The sequence below is a fragment of the Trichomycterus rosablanca genome, chromosome 16 (genome assembly GCF_030014385.1).
Source record: "Trichomycterus rosablanca isolate fTriRos1 chromosome 16, fTriRos1.hap1, whole genome shotgun sequence".
Lineage (NCBI taxonomy): Eukaryota > Metazoa > Chordata > Actinopteri > Siluriformes > Trichomycteridae > Trichomycterus > Trichomycterus rosablanca.
Genome location: NC_086003.1, coordinates 29,502,799 through 29,524,973, shown reverse-complemented (window position 1 = coordinate 29,524,973; position 22,175 = coordinate 29,502,799). Strand labels below are relative to the sequence as shown.

The 22,175-nt window shown below is 44.8% G+C and overlaps 1 protein-coding gene across 3 annotated transcripts in view; it reads left to right on the top strand.

Annotated features, from left to right (window-relative positions):
* Positions 1-17,544, top strand: part of rai14 (retinoic acid induced 14) — a 67,643-nt gene extending 50,099 nt beyond the window's left edge. Inside the window, exons 10-18 of one of the 3 annotated variants that reach the window (XM_063011129.1) lie at positions 2,360-2,385; positions 4,153-4,239; positions 4,545-4,628; positions 7,094-7,213; positions 7,820-7,921; positions 8,992-10,431; positions 12,887-13,039; positions 13,838-13,903; positions 15,106-17,544. In XM_063011129.1, coding sequence (XP_062867199.1) covers positions 2,360-2,385; positions 4,153-4,239; positions 4,545-4,628; positions 7,094-7,213; positions 7,820-7,921; positions 8,992-10,431; positions 12,887-13,039; positions 13,838-13,903; positions 15,106-15,183 — 2,156 coding nt within the window. In that variant the 3' untranslated portion in view covers positions 15,184-17,544. Of the gene's footprint in view, positions 1-2,356; positions 2,386-4,152; positions 4,240-4,544; positions 4,629-7,093; positions 7,214-7,819; positions 7,922-8,991; positions 10,432-12,886; positions 13,040-13,837; positions 13,904-15,105 lie in introns of all 3 variants that reach the window. The other 2 variants (XM_063011128.1, XM_063011127.1) reach the window with 2 other exon arrangements.
* Positions 17,545-22,175: the final 4,631 nt, after the last annotated feature.

Below are 22,175 nucleotides of genomic sequence, written 5' to 3'. Positions count from 1 at the left end.
GGACAGAGGAGTGTATACACCGATCAGCCATAACATTAAAACCACCTCCTTGTTTCTACACTCACTGTCCATTTTATCAGCTCCACTTACCATATAGAAGCACTTTGTAGTTCTACAATTACTGACTGTAGTCTATCTGTTTCACCCTGTTCTTCAATGGTCAGGACCCCCGCAGGTATTATTTAGGTGGTGGATGATTCTCAGCACTGCAGTGACATTGACATGGTGGTGGTGTGTTAGTGTGTGTTGTGCTGGTATGAGTGGATCAGACACAGCAGTGCTGCTGGAGTTTTTAAACACCTCACTGTCACTGCTGGACTGAGAATCGTCCACCAACCAAAAATATCCAGCCAACAGTGCCCCATGGGCAGCGTCCTGTGACCACTGATGAAGGTCTAGAAGATGACCGACTCAAACAGCAGCAATAGATGAGCGATCGTCTCTGACTTTACATCTACAAGGTGGACCGACTAGGTAGGAGTGTCTAATAGAGTGGACAGTGAGTGGACACGGTATTTAAAAACTCCAGCAGCGCTGCTGTGTCCGATCCACTCATACCAGCACAACACACACTAACACACCACCACCATGTCAGTGTCACTGCAGTGCTGAGAATGATCCACCACCTAAATAATACCTGCTCTGTGGTGGTCCTGACCATCGAAGAACAGCATGAAAGGGGGCTAACAAAGCATGTAGAGAAACAGATGGACTACAGTCAGTAATTGTAAAACTACAAGGTGCTTCTGTATGGTAAGTGGAGCTGATAAAATGGACAGTGAGTGTAGAAACAAATTTTTTTTTTTCTTTTTTTTTCTGTGTTTTGAATCATTCATCACACATGATCCGGCTCAGTGTTTGTAAGCTTGGCAGAAAGGGAGATGAAGGTTGTTGCTGATGTTCTTCACGTCTCAGAGTACACTCAGGGCTTGCTGGGTGGCATCTGAAGCAGAACAAATACCTTTCTAATAAAGCAACGACCTGTCAGCTGGGTGAGAACGGAGTCTTGAGGTACAAAAGCCCCCCAGCAGCAGCAGTGTGTGTTCGGGTTTGGCTGATGAACTCTGAAGCTGCTGTTGGGATCTGAACTGAATTTGCTTTCTGAAGGAAGAGACGAACCCTCGCTGGGGGGTTTTGCTCTGGTCTTGAGCTTCTCAGTAGCGATTCGAGCCAGACTTACTGCTGCACTTCTTTTCTACTACTCGGAGCAGGAAGAACAGAGTAGGAACGGAGTTAGAACAGAGTAAGAACAGAGCAAGAACAGAGTAGGAACGGAGTAAGAACAGAGTAAGAATAGAGCAAGAACGGAGTAAGAACAGATTAAGAACAAAGTAGGAACGGAGTAAGAACAGAGTAGGAACGGAGTAAGAACAGAGTAGGAACGGAGTAAGAACAGAGTAGGAACGGAGTAAGAACAGAGTAGGAACGGAGTAAGAACAGAGTAGGAACGGAGTAAGAACAGAGCAAGAACAGAGTAGGAATGGAGTAAGAACAGAGTAAGAATAGAGCAAGAACAGAGTAGGAACGGAGCAGGAATGGAGTAAGAAAGGAGCAGGAACGAAGTAAGAACGGAGTAGGAACGGAGTAAGAACAGAGCAGGAACGGAGTTAGAACAGAGTAAGAACAGAGTAAGAATAGAGTAAGAATAAAGTAAGAACGGAGTAGGAACGGAGTAAGAACAGATTAAGAACAAAGTAGGAACGGAGTAAGAACAGAGTAAGAACAAAGTAGGAACGGAGCAAGAAAGGAGCAGGAACGGAGTAAGAACAGAGTAAGAACAGAGTAAGAACAGAGTAAGAACAGAGTAAGAACAGAGCAGGAATAGAGTAAGAACAGAGTAAGAACAAAGTAAGAACAAAGTAAGAACGGAGCAGGAACGGAGTAAGAACAGAGCAGGAATAGAGTAAGAACAGAGGAATTCTAAGTAAGGAACGGAGCAGGAACGGAGTAAGATTGGAGGAGTAACAGAGTAAGAACAGAGTAAGAACAGAGTAAGAACAGAGTAAGAACCAGATTGGAGTCAGACTTACATGCTGCACTTGATTTCTACTCTGAGCTGCTGCAGTTATTACAGAACTCTTATTTATTTTGACTCTTGTACTGTTAGATTTTCTACACATTCTGACCTGATGTTCGAGCTTGTTGGTTTATCTGGTGCCACAGGCTCAACAGCGCCACCGTGTGTTCGGCTGCTCTAACTCAGACCCTGCAGCCAGAAAATCCAACATAATTAAAGATCGAATGATAAAATGCTCAGTAATTAAAAGCAGGTGGAAGATTCACCTGCATGACGGTTCAATTCGTTTCCATTTCATACTTCATTTCATTATTTTCTCTTTCTGTTTCCCCATAAAAGCAGATCAGAATTCACCCAGAACCCCTCAGGTACGCCATCGTTCTCTTACTGATGCTCATGCAGCACAGAAATGCTCCATGTTTTATTTATTTCCTGCTCAATTCACACATGACTTCATGAGTTTAGGGTCTGTCTGAAAACCCAGCGCTCTCTCTACATCATCCTACACTCCTGAGAAGAGGGCGTGTCTAAATCCTTAGATTCCTTAAAATGCTCCTACTGAGGCGCCTTAATTCTGAGTGAAATATGAATCTGACTGAATAATGAGGGAGCGCCCGATGCCTCCTCAGCGCTGAAGATCAATCCCAGCATTCAGTGCTGGGTGGATGAATCAATGCGGACCAACCAACGGAGTTCTTTTCAATTTATGATGTAAATAAATTCTCACTGATGTTTAATCAGTAAGTGTTCATTAATAAAAGGTGTAATTATACGAGTGCCGCTTATTTGTAAATTGGGGCGTCAGGGACGGTTGAAGCGTTTTCGGGACACAGAGGGAGACGTTAGCTGGCGTGCTAGCCGGCGTAATCTCTGTCTGCTGATCACTGAGGCAGCTGATCAAATAGGTAGTAGGGGAGCAGGGCGGGTCACTAGGTTTTCAGACAGACCCTTGGTGTTTATAAAATATGGTACAGTAACACCACATGGCCAACAGTATGTTTAACATCTCTATTTCAGTTACACCCGTTTCTAAAAGGTGCCCACGGTTCAGGAATGCACTCCTACGCTCTCCACAGACATTCACGGTACAACATGAGCGATACTGAGGAGTCATGAGCGATGTACGTAAGAGTAGGAACTGTCCATTAAGCGCCTTTTTAATCTGGTTTCCATGGTCAAGTTACCAGACCCAAGTTTTAGATCACCAAGCTCAGTGATAGATGTCGTCTGGAGTGGTATAAAGCACACCACCAGTGGATCCTTGAGCAGTGGAAGCACATTTTCTGAAATCGTGAATCTGCCCCAGGATCTGTGAAGTTTCATGCGAAGATGGTTTGGGCCCCCCAAGCCCAAGATGACCAAGCGCAATGCCGAGCACTGACTGGAGTGGCATTAGGTGCACGACCATTGCACCTAAACAATCAACCAAACCCAGATTCGTCCAAGTTGTAAAGAATTGTTTGTAAAATTAATGGTTTGTAGCCATCTGGATGGTTTGACCTGTGCTGCACCATTTGGGGAAAAATAGTTTGGGGAATGCCTGTTCTTTTTAGAATAGAATAGAATAGAATAGAATAGAGCGCCTTTATTTGTCATATATACATATACACGTATACAGTACAACATCATTCTTTTTCTGCGTATCCCAGCCAGAGAGGGTTAAGGGCCTTGCTCAAGGGCCCAACAGTGGCTGCATGGCAGAGCTGGGATTCAAACTCTCAACATTTAAATTGATAGTCCAAAGCGCTACCCACTAAGCTCCCACTGTCTTGTTTTAACATCCACAACGCGAGCTCCACAAAATGGTTTGTTGTGGAGGAACTCCATGACGTTGTACACATCCCACACCTTTGGGATGAATTGGAACCCCATTTGTGAGTTTGCTCATCAGCGGTACCTGCCATATAAATGCAATGGTGGCTAAATGGACACCTTTCCATAGTTAAATTAATTAAACTGGTAAAACACCAAGACGACAGATTCGGATGTGATATTTGGCGTCCACATACATTTGGCCATGTGGTGTGTCCTGTGTATTAATACCTGATAACGCTAGTTAGCATAGTTAGTATTACAGCGCCGGTGTTTCTTCACTAACCGTGATTTTGTTGCTCTCTGTCTCGCTCACGCGTTAGCATGATCACAGGGCTAAGCTAAACGAGGACAGAAACTCCAGCTCTAAAAAGCGAAAAGCGCCCCCACCGCCTATCAGCCCACTGCAGGTAATCACGCACCACCCTGACCCTGTCCACCTGTCACTGTCTGTGTCCGGTACTAACTCCCCACATGCATGTTCACGATCCCACTGAACACAAACGTCCGTATTCTTCTACACCGTCTGGGATGTTTTATTAAACCCACAGCGATCCTGACCAGGATAAAACATAATAATCACATTTTATTAAAGTGTGTGTACATTTGGATTTTAAAGAAGTCATCGCCTAATGTCAGTTTTATATTTTATTCACTAATGAGTCACGATGGCTGATTGATTTTGTTAATTATTATTATTTTTTGGTTTCTTCAGTCACCACTCTCACCACCTTATCTGACCCCGAGTGAAACTCCAGTGTCCAGTAAAAGTGGTTCGTCCAAGAGGTTCAGTTACAAGGTAAAGTTGAGTGCAGGTAATAAAGTCATGATGATCAATTTCATGCTACACTGAGTAAAAACATCGAGGCACTGAAGTGTCATTCCGCTTCTTTATTTTTATTTTTATAGCTGCACCATTTTTCGCTCATGTATTTATTATTTGCACATTTTTTAAAATGGTTATGAAGCATCCCACTTATTAGGATGGGTAATGTGCAATCTCAAATCCTAATGGAATAAGAAAGAGGAGGACTGTCCAAAATATAAACATCCAACCTTGTCACCACCCAGCCAATAAGAACACACACACAGAAGTTCTCAAGTCAAAAGTATTTATATAACGTTTTTTACAATAAACATTGTCTCAAAGCAACTGTACAGAATCCAGGACCGACAGACCAAAAACCCCTGCTGAGCAAACCGAGGGTGACGGTGGCAAGAAAACGTCCTTAAAATTACAGGAAGGAACCTTAAGAGTAACCAGCAGGGACCTCCGTCCTCCTCGAGTTCCATTTACACAATTCATACACAAAATTAATTGAAACTAAAGTTATAATTAGCGAAAATAATAAACAAGCTATTGAAATTCTGTCCAATACAGTGTGTGATGTTCCTGTTTTGGGACTCTTTGGGATTCAGCAAGTGTTTAATTCTTTTGCCTAATAACAGTCAGTCATTAGTTATCAGTCAACCGACAACCTCAGCGAGCAGTAATGTGCGACGGCGTATTAGGGCCACTTTAAAGAAAAATATAGTTTTGATTTTGAGATTATAGTGAACATATTATGGCTATAGCGCCTCCTGGTGTTAAAATGAGGGATGTTCATGATTTGGTAAAGTTATACTTTCGTATCGGTTTCACAAATAAAGAAATCATCAATCTCCTGCACATCAGCACCAGTTATTAGCACTTGGATGCTGAAACGGCTTTGCAGTAAACTGTGTTTATTTAGAAGAACTTGTGCCATCGGTGCGCTCGCCGTCTGCGTCGTCGCCAGTACTTCAACCGAGGCCCCAACGCCTTATAGCATACGGACTCCTTCGATAAACTAAAGCCGTACGGCATCTCTATAAATGGTTGCATTGACAGGTTTAGTCGTCATGTCATGAGGATGGAAGCGCACAATACAAACAACCACCCAAAATAATCACGGGTTACTGGATAACCACAGTAATGCGCAGTGGAGGCCAATCCAGGTACTGAGACCCATGTTTCTCTGAACTGACGAGCCTACGACGGCTGCACAACCTTTGGCCAAAATATTTCCACTTTATTCTCAAAATCAAAACTATATTTTTCACAGTGGCCCTAATCTGCTGTCGTAGTAATGTAGAACAAAACCATAAACATTTATCACCACCAGAGAACTGCCGCATTCTAAACAGTCTGTCACTAGCAGTTCATTACAGCTAAATATGCTAAACAAGATACAAACGGTATCTTTTAGCTACTCGTTATTATAATAAGAGTTCGACCTTTACACCGGTGCATCAGGTACAACACCTGAATAATGTATGTGTGAGGGTGTAAGAATATAGTTTATATTGTTATAATAATGTATAATATTTCAGAGACACATCACTGATGGGTAAGACATGCTGAGCATAAGCACCGTGAGGGTGTCAAATTTACGCTTAAGTCCAATTTTATCATGGTAGGAAATGGCTGGACTGGCATCGTAATGAGTACGTTATTATACTGTGAACAGTGGTAGCTTAGTAGGTAGAGCTATTGTTTACAAACTGGAGGGTTGAGGACTTGAATGCCAGCTCTACCATGCAGCCACTCTTGGGTACTTGAGTAAGTCCCTTAACCCAGCGGTCCCCAAAATTTTTTTGCTCCACGGACTGGTTTCTTATAAGATATAATTTCAAGGACCGTGGGGGGCCGGGAGGATTTAAAACAGAAAAACTATAAAATGGAAAATCAGGGTGAATCCTGTGCTTTTTTCGATGCAATGAGATGCTGCTCCCACCACAATAACACCCGAAGAGTGTTGGAAATGTAATTGCTCTTGTAGCGATCTCTAATTATTTATTCTTTCTGTGCGGCCCGGTAATAAATGACCCACGGGCCGGTACCGGTCAGCCGCCCGGTGGTTGGTGACCACTAACCCTCTTAGCTCCAGGGGCATTGTACAATGGCTGACCCTGCACTCTGACCCCAGCTTTCAAAGAAGACTTTCATTATACTGCACACATGTTAATGTTTATTTTACAAATAAAGGTGTTCCATTTTCCCTAGATTATTATTATTATTATCAACTGTATCTTCTCCATGTTAAAGTGGCCACGTCAGCTTCAAAATCGTGGACATTCCTTCATTTCTAAATACTCCAATATAAAAAAATTAAAAAAAAAATATTTTAATATTAAAGCCTAAATTATCTTGTTTGATACCACCTTAAGTGCACCAGGCCTTTCTAAGCATACGTTATCATAATCGTTGTGCTTTAGCTCAGTTATGGTGTGTCGTTCCTCCAGGAGGACGAGCTGAGGAGCGTGGGGCTGAAAGTAGAGATCGAGAAGCTGCAGGAAGAGAAGAACATGCTGCTGGAGACCATTGAGGATCTGAAGCAGATTGTGGAGCAGACTGAGCCCAAGGCGAGTACAGCGTAACCCTTTAATATTCTATTATGTGGCTACGCTTTGATCCTCAGCTCTTCTGGAACCCATTTTTGCAGCTGCAGCTGCCAGCCGAGCCTGGTAATGGACCTCGCTTAGGGGAACGTGATGAAACCATCTCACTTATCCTCCATCCATTCTTTTGTGTGTGTGTGTGTGTGTGTGCTGCCAGATACGACCATCTGCCTCGACCACGTTCCTGTCCTGTTCGGTTACCTAACGTTAGCACTTTAGCAGCCTGATAATCACGGCTGGGTTTGATTTCCTCTTAGCTGTTGTGTAAAAGCTCTTTAATGTTGTAACAGCTTTGAGTCGGGGTGCATGATGCCCACTGCATCGTGTTCAAGAAGACCTGCCCGACTGCAGGCAGTTGTAGCTGGACTAGAAATCAAAAGGTGCTGGTTCAAGCCCCACCACTGCCAGGCTGTCACAGTTGGGCCCTTGAGCAAGGCCCTTGACCCTCAATTGCTCAGACAGCACACTGTCACAGTGCTGTAAGTCGTTCTGGATAAAGACGTCTGCTAAACACAGACTTAATAAAGCTCTTCTGACGTAAGCCCTGTTTGGTTTGCTTTATTGACCCAGGCTGAACAGTGTGCCAGTGCAGATTCATCACTGGTCACCACCCTGCAAGCCAAGGTGGCCTCGCTTTCACTGGAGAACCAGCAGCTCGCCCAGCTCATCAAGGTAATAAATAACTGGGCGACACTGTAAAACACCACCTACTGAAACTCTAAACCCTTTAATGGTTGCAGCTGCTCATGGATGATTTTTCAGCTGCTTCAAGTTGACATATAAGTTAGAGAGGCTGTTTTCTTAAAACCACAGAGTCATCTAGCAATACTGAGTTTAACACACATCAACCAAGGAGCAAATACAGCCTGGTTCTGGGAGTGGCGTTGTTTGTACTAATTCTACACTTACTGTCCATTTTATCAGCTCCACTTACCACATAGAAGCACTTTGTAGTTCTACAATTACTGACTGTAGTCCATCTGTTTCTCTACATGCTTTGTTAGCCCCCTTTCACCCTGTTCTTTAATGGTCAGGACCCCCACAGAGCAGGTATTATTTAGGTGGTGGATGATTCTCAGCACTGCAGTGACACTGACATGGTGGTGGTGTGTTAGTGTGTGTTGTGCTGGTATGAGTGGATCAGACACAGCAGCGCTGCTGGAGTTTTTAAACACCTCACTGTCACTGCTGGACTGAGAATAGTCCACCAACCAAAAACATCCAGCCAACAGCACCCCGTGTGCAGCGTCCTGTGACCGCTGATGAAGGTCTAGAAGATGAGCGACTCAAACAGCAGCAATAGATGAGCGATCGTCTCTGACTTTACATCTACAAGGTGGACCGACTAGGTAGGAGTGTCTAATAGAGTGGACAGTGAGTGGACACGGTATTTAAAAACTCCAGCAGCACTGCTGTGTCTGATCCACTCATACCAGCACAACACACACTAACACACCACCACCATGTCAGTGTCACTGCAGTGCTGAGAATCATCCACCACCTAAATAATACCTACTCTGTGGTGGTCCTGTGGGGGTCCTGGCCAAAGCATGTAGAGAAACAGATGGACTACAGTCAGTAATTGTAGAACTACAAAGTGCTTCTATATGGTAAGTGGAGCTGATAAAATGGACAGTGAAACTAGGAGGTGGTGTTAATGTTATGGCTGATCGGTGTATAACTGATCATTATATGATTAATTGGATAATTAAATTGAATGTATTCGTCTCTCTCTGTTGCAGAAGCGTCCCGCTCCGCAGGGTAAGGAAGGTCGGGGGGATTCACGCCCGAACAGCATCGGCTCAAACGCATCGTACCGGTCCAGCCAGGCCGAGTTCGATGAGCAGGAAGCGTGTGAGGAACTGGCTTTTGATCTGAGTGGAGCTGCTGCGAAGAACGAGGTGATGCTCCTGAAGGACGCGCTGCAGAACCTGCATGTCAGGCTGGACGAGTCCAGGCTGGAGAACCGCTCCTTGAAGGCCAGACTCAAACCCGATTACGAGCATCAGAGAAAGAACGGAAGCGAGGGTCCGTCGGAAAGCGCGGCGAGGAAAATGGAGGACGGGACGTTAGAGGATCAGGTCGTGCGGAAGTTTCAGTATTTGAAAAGCTGCCTGGAACAGGAAGTGAAAGATTTAAAGGCGAAGTTGGCGAAGGCTGAAGAGGAGAGAACGCGAGACGCCGGTTTGATCAAAGAACTCCAGGACAGGCTCGAACAGAGCGGTCATGTGACCGAGGATGAGCGACAGGAAATGAAAACCTCTCACGCTCTCATGGTGGAAAATATCAAGCAGGAAAAGGCGCTGATGAGCGAGAAGTACGAGGAGGCGCAGGAGGAGATAAAGATGCTTCAGGAGGCACTCAGAGGTACGGTTTCCGTCGAGGCCGCCGCCAAAGACTTTGAAGAAATGAAAGTGGAAATGGGATCGGTTATCAGCGGACTCCAGAAGAGGCTGAAGGAGCTGTCGAAGTCCTACAGCGACACGAAAAACGAGCTGAGCGGCGTCCGGAGTAAGCTCCAAGCCCTCGAGTCGGACGAGAAGAACAAAAACGTCGTCTGTTCCTGCAAGCAGGAGCACGAGGAAAAACTGGCGGTGAAGATGAAGGACGTCCAGAACACGCTGAAGGACGTTGAACTGAAGCACCAGTCAGCGCTGAAGGAGATCGCCCGGCTCAAAAAGGACGCCGAGATCCAGTCCCAGTCCTCCGTGTCCGTTTCCGACCACACGCAGGTCGTGGCGTCTTTAGGCAACGCCGTCAAGAACCTGGAGGCCGAACTGGACGCGGTGAAACACCAGCTCCTGCAGAAGACCGCTCAGGTGGACGAGCTGCAGACCAAACTCAAGGTCATGCAGGAGAGGAACGTCCCGCCGGACAGTCTGGTCTCCGTACAGGAGCACCGGCAGATGAAGGAGTCGCTGGAGGGCGACGTCGCCCACCTCACCCAGCTCCTTCAGGACGCCCTGAGGAAGCAGGACGAGCTGGCGCTGGAGGTGACGGCGGCCTGGCAGGAGGTGAAGGACGGCCGGAGCGAGAGGGAGTCGGCGCACAAGCAGGCTGTTCACAAGGAGCAGGAGAATAGCGTACTGAGTAGGAGGTGTAAGGAGGCGCAGGACGTGATCACGCAGCTGAAGAAGCAGGTGGAGAACCACGTCGGCTCCGAAAGAGAGAAGAACAAGAAGGTCAGTTCAGTTCCTTATATTCATGCTTTTATCCACAGTGACTGTGACAGTCTGAGCAATCGAGGGTTAAGAGCCTCGCTCAAGGGACCAACAGTGGCAATCTGGTAGTGGTGGGGCTTGAACCAGCAACCTTCTGATTACTAGTCCAGTACCTTAACTGCAAGGCTACAACTGCCATCGAACATGGCAAACACGTATCATCAGAGGTGGGCAGAGTGTCCAAGAGCCTTATTCAGATAAAGGAAGGTATTTAAAACTACTTAATGCCAAGTTCACACTACACGATTGGATCTCTTGTAATCGGGAGTCTTACAAGTCGGTGTGGCTTTCACTCTACACGACTGATCGGCGATAGGGGGTCACACACTACACCATCTATCACCAACTGGAATCGCAGGTGAGCTTCTCTGGTCTCCCAAACTACGTTCTGTCACGAAAAACAAACGTGAGAAGTGACGAGGGGTTTAATGACACCACGTCCAAAAATACACGGCAACAAGTAGCGAGAGATCAAAGTTTGTGCTGATGTGCAGCGTAAAATCAAAGAGGAAAAATAAATGAATCTGAGTGGATTTGGCAACGCGACCAGCAGGAATTGTTCTATAGTGAGTTGGAGGTTAATAAATATTTTTTGCAATGCAGCGTGGGTGTTTTGTAGAGAACGATCAGGTCAGAAATACTGTAAAGCTTGTGTGTGTGCTGATGTATTCTGATATAAACTATATTATCCCCCTGTCCCACCTGTTTACACTCCTCCCCTGTGTTTTCCCTCACACCGTATCTTGCATTCTCATTGGCTGTTCGACACAGCACTCATTGCCAGACGGGCAACTCAGATCCAGATATTTGACGAGCTAGAAATCTCTCTTTGGCGAGCCGGTCGGATCGAGTTGTTGAGTAGTTCACACACAGCGATCGAGAGCCGAGTTTCGATCGCCGAGCGAACACCGAGTTGCTCCCGAGCCGGCAAATCTAGCGCCGACCAGCCGCACAGCGAAAATCAGGGCAAAAGTCGTGTAGTGTGAACCAGGCATTAGTGTGGATACGCTGGTAGGGGACGTTTATGCCAGGTCAGTTTCAGGATGCACATGTGACACTTTCCAAAAATGAAGTTTTGGAACTTTACATTTTCAGCATTTAGCGGATGCTTTTATCCAAAGTGACTTACAGTAGTGTGACAGTATACAGTCAATTAAGGGTTAAGGGCCTTGCTCAGGGGCCCAACAGTGTCAGCCTGGCAGCGGTGGGGCTTGAACCAGGAACCTTTGGCTTACTAGTCCAGTAACTTAACCACTAGGCCACATCTGTCCAACTTTCAACACCTTCAAATAAATCATCTAAGCTGCAAAACTGGTCGCAGAGAAAAACAATAATAATTACATAAAGTTGTACGCAAAGCCCCGTTGTGGAGGCTTTATGTTACATCTTGTAAACCACAGTGGGACCTGATTACGAGGGGTGGCACGGTGGCTAAGTGGGTAGCACTGTCGCCTCACAGCAAGAAGGTTCTGGGTTCGATCCCCAGCTGGGGTGGTCTTTCTGTGTGGAGTTTGCATGTTCTCTCCCGTGTCCCGGGTTTACTCCGGGAGCTCCAGTTTTCTCCCACAGTCCAAAAACATGCAAGTGGGGTGAATTGGAGATACTAAATTGTCCATGACTGTGTTTGACATAACCTTGTGAACTAATCAACCTTGTGTGAAGATGAACTACCGTTTCCTGTCATGAATGTAACCGAAAGTGTAAAACATGACGTTAAAATCCTAATAAACAAAATAAACAAAACCTGATTACGATGCATCACTTGTGTTGCCTGGGTCATGTAAAAAACCATAAACAGAATGTGGCTCGCTTTAAGTTTAAAAAACCCCAATCAAAGCTGCTGTATGTATATTTTTGACCCTGCTTGGCCTTGTAAATCGAATGTAAATCCACTGTTGGGCCCTTGAGCGTGGCCCTTAATTCTTAATTGCTCATAAGTCAGGTTTGGATAACAGCGCCACTAAATGCCACAGATGTAAAATGTAAATGTAGATTATGATCGATTGTGATTATGATATCAGGGCAGTTGTAGCCTAGTGGTTAAGGTACTGGACTAGTAATCGGAACGTCGCTGCCAGGTTGCTGCTGTTTGGCCCTTGAGCAAGGCCCTTAACCCTCAATTGCTCAGACTGTATACTGTCACACTGTACTGTAAGTGGCTTTGGATAAAAGGTGAAAATGGTAATGTAAATGATCGATTATAGCAGGTGACTTCTCTTAGCAGGTGCCTCTATACACAGGGCTTGTTCGACTGCACCTATTTAAGTTGGCCTTTGAACGTTTTTAGGGCTTCTACCACTAATCCTGCATCTAATAATAATAATAATAATAATAAGGGCAATTATAGCCTAGAGCTTAAGGTACTGGACTAGTACCGTAGTAACATCACTTTTTGTCCGTTTTTCCTTTTTTTAAGATCGACGATCTGACGAAGGAGGTGGGGAAGTTGAAGGACGCTCTGAACAGCCTCTCTCAGCTCTCTTATTCCACCAGCAGCCCTAAACGACAGCAGAACCAGCAGGTGGATTGTCTCCAACAGCAGATCAAACAGCTACAGTACCAACTCAACGTAAGTCCTCCAGCTTCTCACGCCTGTATTAGCTGAGTGAACTTTTAGTGATGCAAGAACAACAAGAATTAGAGAAGAAGTATATCAGCTCCACTTACCATATAGAAGCACTTTGTAGTTCTACAATTACTGACTGTAGTCCATCTGTTTCTCTACATGCATTGTTAGCCCCCTTTCATGCTGTTCTTCAATGCTCAGGACCACCACAGAGCAGGTATTATTTAGGTGGTGGATGATTCTCAGCACTGCAGTGACACTGACATGGTGGTGGTGTGTTAGTGTGTGTTGTGCTGGTATGAGTGGATCAGACACAGCAGCGCTGCTGGAGTTTTTAAGCACCGTGTCCACTCACTGTCCACTCTATTAGACACTCCTACCTAGTCGGTCCACCTTGTAGATGTAAAGTCAGAGACGATCGCTCATCTAGTGTCACTGCAGTGCTGAGAATGATCCACCACCTAAATAATACCTGCTCTGTGGTGGTCCTGACCATTGAAGAACAGCATGTAGAGAAACAGATGGACTACAGTCAGTAATTGTAGAACTACAAAGTGCTTCTATATGGTAAGTGGAGCTGATAAAATGGACAGTGAGTTTACAGTAGAAACAAGGAGGTGGTTTTAATGTTATGGCTGATCGGTGTTTATAGGTGCACCAGTATGAATTGTGGTCCCACTGGTGGGTTTAATAAAAGCTTGATTATTTTTAGTGAGTGATTTCAGTTCCTTAACCTTTGGGGTGAGTTTAAGGTGCTCTGGGGGGTAAACATTAAATTCTTATTCTTTTTTTCTGTAACAGGAGTCTAAGAAGAGGCACCATGAGATCGTGTCTGTGTACAGAATGCATCTCCTCTACGCTGTACAGGTTTGTAATCGTGCCCTTCCGCATGCTTAAACACTTTATTAATCCGTGTAATACTGTATAACCAAAAGTATGTGGACAGCTGACCATGAGCTCGCTGCCACAAAATTACAATAATGTGACTGATTTTATTGACCTGAGGGATGTCGGTACAACATGTACATTTGCTGCAACCGAGTCTCCGTGGAACATGATGTTAATGGATGACGTGATTTGTGAGGAGCAGCTTGAGGAGATGCTGGAGAGATGGAGGTGTGGATTAGAGAGGTAGGGTGGTGGAAAGGTAAAGGTGTGTTGAGGTGAGGTGGTGAAGGTAGATGAGCTGAAATCCTTGGTGTACAGTGTAATGAAGAGTGTAGAGTAAGTGGCAGGAGAGATTTCTGATACAAGTGTATCTGCAGGAGTAAAAGGGAGAGTCTACGAGACAGTAGTGAGACCTGCTGTGTTGTAGAACTTTGAGGCGGGAGAGGGAGCTGGAGGTGACGAGGACAGACGAGATCATGACGGAGTTTATAAAAAAAGACAGAAGCAGGTTAGGGAGGAGAGATTGAAACAGTTTGAGCATGTGCAGAAGAGGGATGAGAGTTCTGTGGGGAGGAGGTTTGCAACCACTGACTTCATAGAACCCCCAACCCCACCCCCTTAAAAGTGAGGGAACCCGATTAGTATTATTAGGTTAAAGAAATGCATCCAAGTGAAGGTTGATCAGAGGTTCATTAGAGGTTAATAGAAGTTAATCAGAGGTTGATAAGAGGTTGATAAGAGGTTGATAAGAGGTTGATAAGAGGTTGATCAGAGGTTGATAAGAGGTTGATCAGAGGTTGATCAGAGGTTGATCAGAGGTTGATAAGAGGTTGATAAGAGGTTGATCAGAGCTTGATCAGAGCTTGATCAGAGGTTGATCAGAGGTTGATCAGAGGTTGATAAGAGGTTGATAAGAGGTTGATCAGAGGTTGATCAGAGGTTGATCAGAGGTTGATCAGAGCTTGATAAGAGGTTGATCAGAGCTTGATCAGAGGTTGATCAGAGCTTGATCAGAGGTTGATCAGAGCTTGATCAGAGGTTGATCAGAGGTTGATCAGAGGTTGATCAGAGGTTGATAAGAGGTTGATCAGAGGTTGATCAGAGGTTGATCAGAGGTTGATCAGAGGTTGATTAGAGATGTTTATGATTTACATAAATGACATTATTTTTTGTATTTTCAGGGTCAGATGGACGAGGACGTGCAGAAAGCCCTACAGCAAATTCTGGTGATGTGTAAAATACCAACAGAGGACAAATGAAGCAGCTGGTCATCGCCCGAATCCTGCCAAAGTGACCGATGTGCTGAAACGTCACCGGTCTTCAGGATCTGTCCTGATAAAAGCACTCTTACTAAATCTGGTACTGAGGAATGAACTGGAATCCAGACTGATCGTTTGGGGGTTTGAGATACTTGACGATGGAATTAAATGTAAAATCAATTAATCAATCAATCAATCGAGCAGCGTGATCGTACAGGCGGATGAACGATGATGTTTTTATGTCTACATGAGTAATGGATTATCTGTAGGTGCATGTTTTGTTTTCTTGTGTCTGTTTAAAGTTAAAAACTAGACTAATGAACATAGGGAAGTACCTCAATGACCAGCGAATCATGTGATGTCACTGTGCCTTGATTACACAATACGAGTCATGTGACTTTACTTAACTAGACAGTTAGCTAGCATTAGAACGACCCCCCACCACCACTATCTAACCAGTGCATTAGACCTGACGGACACTAGACTCCTGTTTGCTGTTTGTACGTTAAAAAGGATTACGGACTGCGATTTAATACCCTGCAAAACGTGGCCACACAAAGGAAAAAGGAATGGAAAATCGGAAGGTTGTTGGGTCAAGCCACGACTCCAGTTTATCGCTGACATGTGCGGTCAAGCGGTGGCTTCACATCGTAAAGTACACTACATGTTCTTCCACTACTAATGCCGGCACCTTGACCCGACAGCAGGAGTCACTCAAAGCAAAGCAGTGGGTAGAAATCCTCAGATATTTGAACTTGGCCACCTGGCCAGGCTGGTAGCACAGCTGAGACTGTGATGGGCTAGCTAGGTGGGCATCCACAAAGCCAGCCACGTGTTCATCTCCCGCTGTAATCACTGTAATGTTGTACTAGTAATAAAGGGTTAGGGGAGGCCGCTCAGGTGGCGCAGAGGTTAAACACGCTAGCACACCAGAGCTGGGATTTCGAATACATCGTATGGAATCTCAGCTCTGCTTTCCGGCTGGGCTGGGCGGCCTGTTGTTTAGGGTGGGAGAGCCGGACCAGGGTTCCTCATAACTGATGCAGTTACGACCTCTGCTGGCTGATTGATGGCGCCTGTACAGAGTTGAGGAATTATGCTGATCAGGGTGTGGCTCTCCGTACACAAGGCTGATCCGCATATGAACTCGCCTCGTACAGGTGAAAAGATGCAGTCGGTACTGCACACGTGTCCGAGGGGGCGTGTGTCGGTTGCGAAGCTCCTCAGTTAGCAGTGGAGGGTTGTATCGGTAGAGGTGAAGCGTAACGCAATCAGGGTGATTGGATACGACTAAATTAGGGGAGACTTGAGGAGGGGGGGGTTAGGGGAGACTAGTGCCGGTGGTCTTGGGGTGTTAACCCCCGCTAAATATCGATCGAAGACTGTGCACAGGGTACAATGGGTTCATCCTGCCAGCTGCCCATGTTAACTGGTCATCACAGGTTTTAACACTTCATCTACTTTGCAGTGAGTACATATTTATCCTGGTCAGGGTCCAAATGAAACATACAGGTCTGAGTTAAGTACATAAGCCAGTGTGCCAACTAGAAACCACTATTATGAATAAAGCCGTCAGCATTTCCTAAAAAGCTGCTCTGTTTGCTTGTGTCGGCGTCCTTCTGATAACGACGTGATTCGTAACGTTACAGGTCCAACGTACTTCTACATGCTCAGTGGATTCTCTTACAGAACCCAAACTGTCAGTCAGGGTCAAGTGTACAGAGCAACAGAGGGGCTACATCCAGTAACTGTATACCCATACTCAAAAAGTTCAGTTATATTAATCAGTGAATGTACATACCAGATACACAAAAGTATGTGGACACCCTGTACACAAAGTAATCTCTATAAAGACATGAGGAACAGCTCGGTTTAAAAACCTGGGATGAACCGGGACATCAACTGAGGCTTTCCTGACCAAACTCAGTGCCGGGGCCATACAAATGATGTCATCTTTTGAATGGACAAATTCCCACAGACACACTCCAGTCTTGAGAGCAGCAGGATCACATAAAGGTCACAAACAAGCTCATTTTCAGGTGTCCACGTACTTTTGGCCATATAATGCGTGTGTACCTACTGTACCTACCAAGAGACTTAACAGAGATTATTTGTACTACACATGCAGGTACCTTCATCAGACAGCAGGTGTCGCTGTTGCAGTGATAATGACAGGACACGCCGCTGTATGGTGGCACAACATCAGTCACATTCAAAACAGCAGCACAGTCCTGAACATCTCTCAATCTACATGTGCATGTAAAAGATAAAACACACAACTTCTGATTTATTCAGCTCACTAATTAAACATGTAAAAAATCAATCAATAAATAAAATACTGTTACTTACAAAACAAATAAATGCACTAAAGTCTAAAGATTTATTTACATCTGCAGCATTTATCAGGTACTTTTATCCAACATCAGAATTATAATCAGGCTTTATTGGACAAGTATGCTCACACACAGAGACAGAGAGAAAGACAGATAGTTTGATAGACAAACAGATAGGCAGAGAGAGAGAGGTAGACAGACAGACAGATAGATACACAGACAGATTGTTAGACCGACAGATAGATATATAGGGAGATAGATAGACAGATGTATAGATAGACAGACAGACAGATAGATAGACAGACATATAGATAGATAGGGAGATAGATAGATAGATAGATAGATAGATAGACAGATGTATAGAGAGATAGACAGACAGACAGACAGATAGATAGATAGATAGATAGACAGACAGACAGATAGATAGACAGACAGACAGACAGATAGATAGATAGATAGATAGATAGATAGATAGATAGATAGATAGTTGGGCAGTTGTAGCCTAGTGGTTAAGGTACTGGTCCAGTAATCAGAAGGTTCCCGGTTCAAGCCCCACCACAGCCACTGTAACCACCTTAACCCTCAATTGATCAAACAATGTACTGTAAGTCGCTTTGGATAAAAGCGTCTGCTAAATGTAAAATGTAAATGTAGACAGACAGACAGAGGGTTTAGGGCCTTGCTCAAGGGCCCAACAGTGGCAACCTGGCAGTGTTGGGGTTTAAACCAGCAACCTTCTGCTCACTAGTCCAGAACTAAAAAACATAACAAAAACACACAGACACAGTCTCATCACACACACACACACACCTGTAAACATTAGCGTGTGCAGTTATTCTTATGTACAATATAGAAAAATATATAAATGAAACGTGAGTGTAAAAGAGCAGCGTATGGAATATTGTGTTTTATTATATAAATTAAATTAGTAATTTGTAAGTGTACAATTGTCCCGAGGAAGAACACTTACAATTATGACTAAATACAGTCCAAAGTTAAGAATTAAAAGCCTTGCTCAGGGGCCCAACAGTGCAACCTGGCAGTGGTGGGTTTTAACCAGAACCAGCAACCTTCATATTACTAGTCCAGTACATCATTCACTATACACTGCACAGACATTATAACTGTATATAAATCCTAATAATGTAAAAGAAATCCTGTACGACTCTGATCCGAATAAACCACATGTTGTTTTTCCCTAAGGCTAGTTAGATGCTAATTAGCTAGTTGCGGTATAGGTTACGTTGTCAACGCTAACATTAAGCGAAAGCGTTCTCGTCACGTCTGTACGAGCAGTCAGGGGCCGCAGCTACAAGCTATCATGTTGTTTCTGAACGTCGGGCAGATGTTACTGTAGCGGGGTCGCTAATCAGAATTTAGCTCAGGGGCGTTAGCAGCTAGCACCGGCACTTATTTCACATAAATAATCCACGTAGCAGATGCACGTCTCACACGCGGCCGTTTCTCTTAATTTACGTTGGTGTTCTGATGCCAGCTGGAGTTCCTGCAGGACCGGGACATGAAACGGTTCGAGTCCATGAGCCTGTGACTTACTCGCAGCGTCCTAAATCACACAGTAGGTGTTGTTCAGGCTCTGTGTAGCAGGTTCTAGTGGGGGTTTGGAGGGTGTCATCATGACCTGCTCAGTAATAGTGACAATACGAACACACAGCACCATAACGGTTCTGTTCTAGTCACTACGAGCTCACTGGTTTTCTTTAGCATGTTAATTAACTCTCAATAGATATGATTTTTCACTCAAAGTAAGGGCGCATTCACGGCACAAATCGCTGCTGTGTTCGGCGCTCGGCTTGAGCTGTAAAACCTGATCAGCGTGTGAATCTGATCTGAATCTGCATCAGTGTGGAATAAGCGTCAGATCCAGGGTTACAGCTCCACATGTATCTGTGTTTATCTGGATTCTCCTCCCTGTTTCACTTTTAAACTTGTGTTACAGCTCCAGCTTCTGAGAAATGGTGAGAATCAGAATCAGCTTCTCCCAGAGTCTAAAACGCTTCTGGTTGAAAATAAAGCTTAACGTGGTTTAATGTAGTAAAAGAAGGAGACAGGAGCACTAAACTTCTCTTCATTATTACTGCTCATAAGTTCCTCCACTAATCACATTCCTCACTCACTGTTTTACTACAATAAGTCACTTTTACCGCCTCGTATCAAACAGTTCGTCCCATTGGAGGAGCTCTGAGAAGGTCAGCGAACAGCAAACTGGATTAAAGTTTAATCAGGTGAACTTAGAGCGCCGCAGCAAGCTAAGCAGCACCGCCAAATCCATAGGAAACAATAATACACCCTGCTGCTTCTCATGTGAATGTGCACTAAGACAAAAGCTGCCAAATGAACAAAAAAAAACTAATGAGCTAATCGTCTTGCTGGTCCTGTAGCAACGATTCTTAAAAAAAAAACACCCAATCCTTATAGCAGAGGGATTAAAACTCACAACTTTCTGGTCACTAGTACAAAACCTTCTGCTCACATTTATGGCAGCTTTCTTTATTAGGAACCATCTATTGGGCATAATTGGCAGTGCCTGCAGCTGACACGTCTCTGCTTGGGCTATCAATCAAACCGATGATTTTCAAACCCTGGCTCTACCATGCAGCAAGCAGCAAGGCCACTACTGGGCCCCTGAGCAAGGCCCTTAACCCTCTCACCTCCAGGGTTGCCATACAACGGCTGACCCTAACCTCCGACCCCAAGCTGGGAATGATCTATTGTACTGTAGCCACCAAATGATATGAGTTTAAGCATGTAATTGCTTTTAAATGCTGGTGGTTTGTTCTGAGCGTGTTCCTCTCTGTGGTACCTGGGTGATGATGCTGCATTGCTCAAAAAGCTAAAAAAAAAAAAAAAGGGTCTTTTTACTACAGTCCTTCCAGGAAGTCCAATTACCAGCAATAGAACCCATGTGTTAGCACGTCGCCCCAGGCTGAGTATCGGTAATGATTAATAGCGCTGAGTCGAACCCCACCAGCGAGGACCTGATGATGGTTCTGATAGTCTCCATCACTGAGAGTGGAGCTGAAGTGCTTTGAGGCCATGTTTTGGCTAATATTTACCAGTTGGACCTGAAAACGGTGAGAAGCAGCGTGGCGTGAGCATTACCTTACCGCTCGTTCTGACCCGTCATGTCCAGTTCCCACTTTTATTTACCGTAGTGCTCAGATGTGGTGCCAGGTTCATTCCCGGTACAGTCGGTAGCAAAAACACTTTGTTTCCAGTAGCGTGTTTCACAAGTTCTGACCAGCTGCTCCAATAAAAAAGGGAAAAAACAGGAAATCAAACAGGAAACGGCGTCACACCGGTGAGCGCTGCCAGTCCGACTGAGCTGCTTCAAGCGTGCACGACTAGCGTGACAGAAAATCAGGTTCATTTTTCAAGGGAACAAACGTCCTGACCAGTTTATCCTAACACTGAGAGATTTACATGATCAGCCATAACATTAAAACCACCTCCTTGTTTCTACACTCACTGTCCATTTTATCAGCTTCACTTACCATATAGAAGCACTTACAGTTCTACAATTACTGACTGTAGTCCATCTGTTTCACCATGTTCTTCAATGGTCAGGACCACCACAGGACCCCCACAGAGCAGGTATTATTTAGGTGGTGGATCATTCTCAGCACAGCAGTGACACTGACATGGTGGTGGTGTGTTAGTGTGTGTTGTGCTGGTATGAGTGGATCAGACACAGCAGCGCTGCTGGAGTTTTTAAATACCGTGTCCACTCACTGTCCACTCTATTAGACACTCCTACCTAGTCGGTCCACCTTGTAGATGTAAAGTCAGAGACGATCGCTCATCTATTGCTGCTGTTTGAGTCGCTCATCTTCTAGACCTTCATCAGTGGTCATAGGACGCTGCCCACGGGGCGCTGTTGGCTGGATATTTTTGGTTGGTGGATGATTCTCAGTCCAGCAGTGACAGTGAGGTGTTTAAAAACTCCAGAGTGTGTCTGATCCACTCATACCAGCACAACACACACTAACACACCACCACCATGTCAGTGTCACTGCAGTGCTGAGAATGATCCACCACTCAAATAATACCTGCTCTGTGGTGGTCCTGACCATTGAAGAACATAGTGAAACAGATGAACTACAGTCAGTAATTGTAGAACTACAAAGTGCTTCTATATGGTAAGTGGAGCTGATAAAATGGACAGTGAGTGTAGAAACAAGGAGGTGGTTTTAATGTTATGGCTTATCGGTGTATAAACCCATAAAACCCTAATTAAACAGAGGTTTAGATTTTATTTCACTATTACCTTTACATTTACGGCATTTAGCTTGATCCAAATCGACTTACAGTTATGACTCAACACGATTTGAGAAATTGGGGATTAAGGGCCTTGCTCAGGGGCCCAACAGTGGCAAGTTGGCAGTGGTGGGGCTTGAACTAGCAATCTTTTGATTACTAGTCCAGTACTTTAACCACTAAGGTACCACTGCACTTACCACTGATATAAAAGCTCACTCATTTACTCAATTCTCACTATTATACACCATAGGGCAAAAATTGGTCTAAAGTATGTGGACACCCATCTACTGACTGTGTTTCAGCCACACTGAGTGTCTAAATAATATAGTAATGACCACAGTTCTGGAACAGGACGTCAACCAAGCTTATGATCAGAGTAGT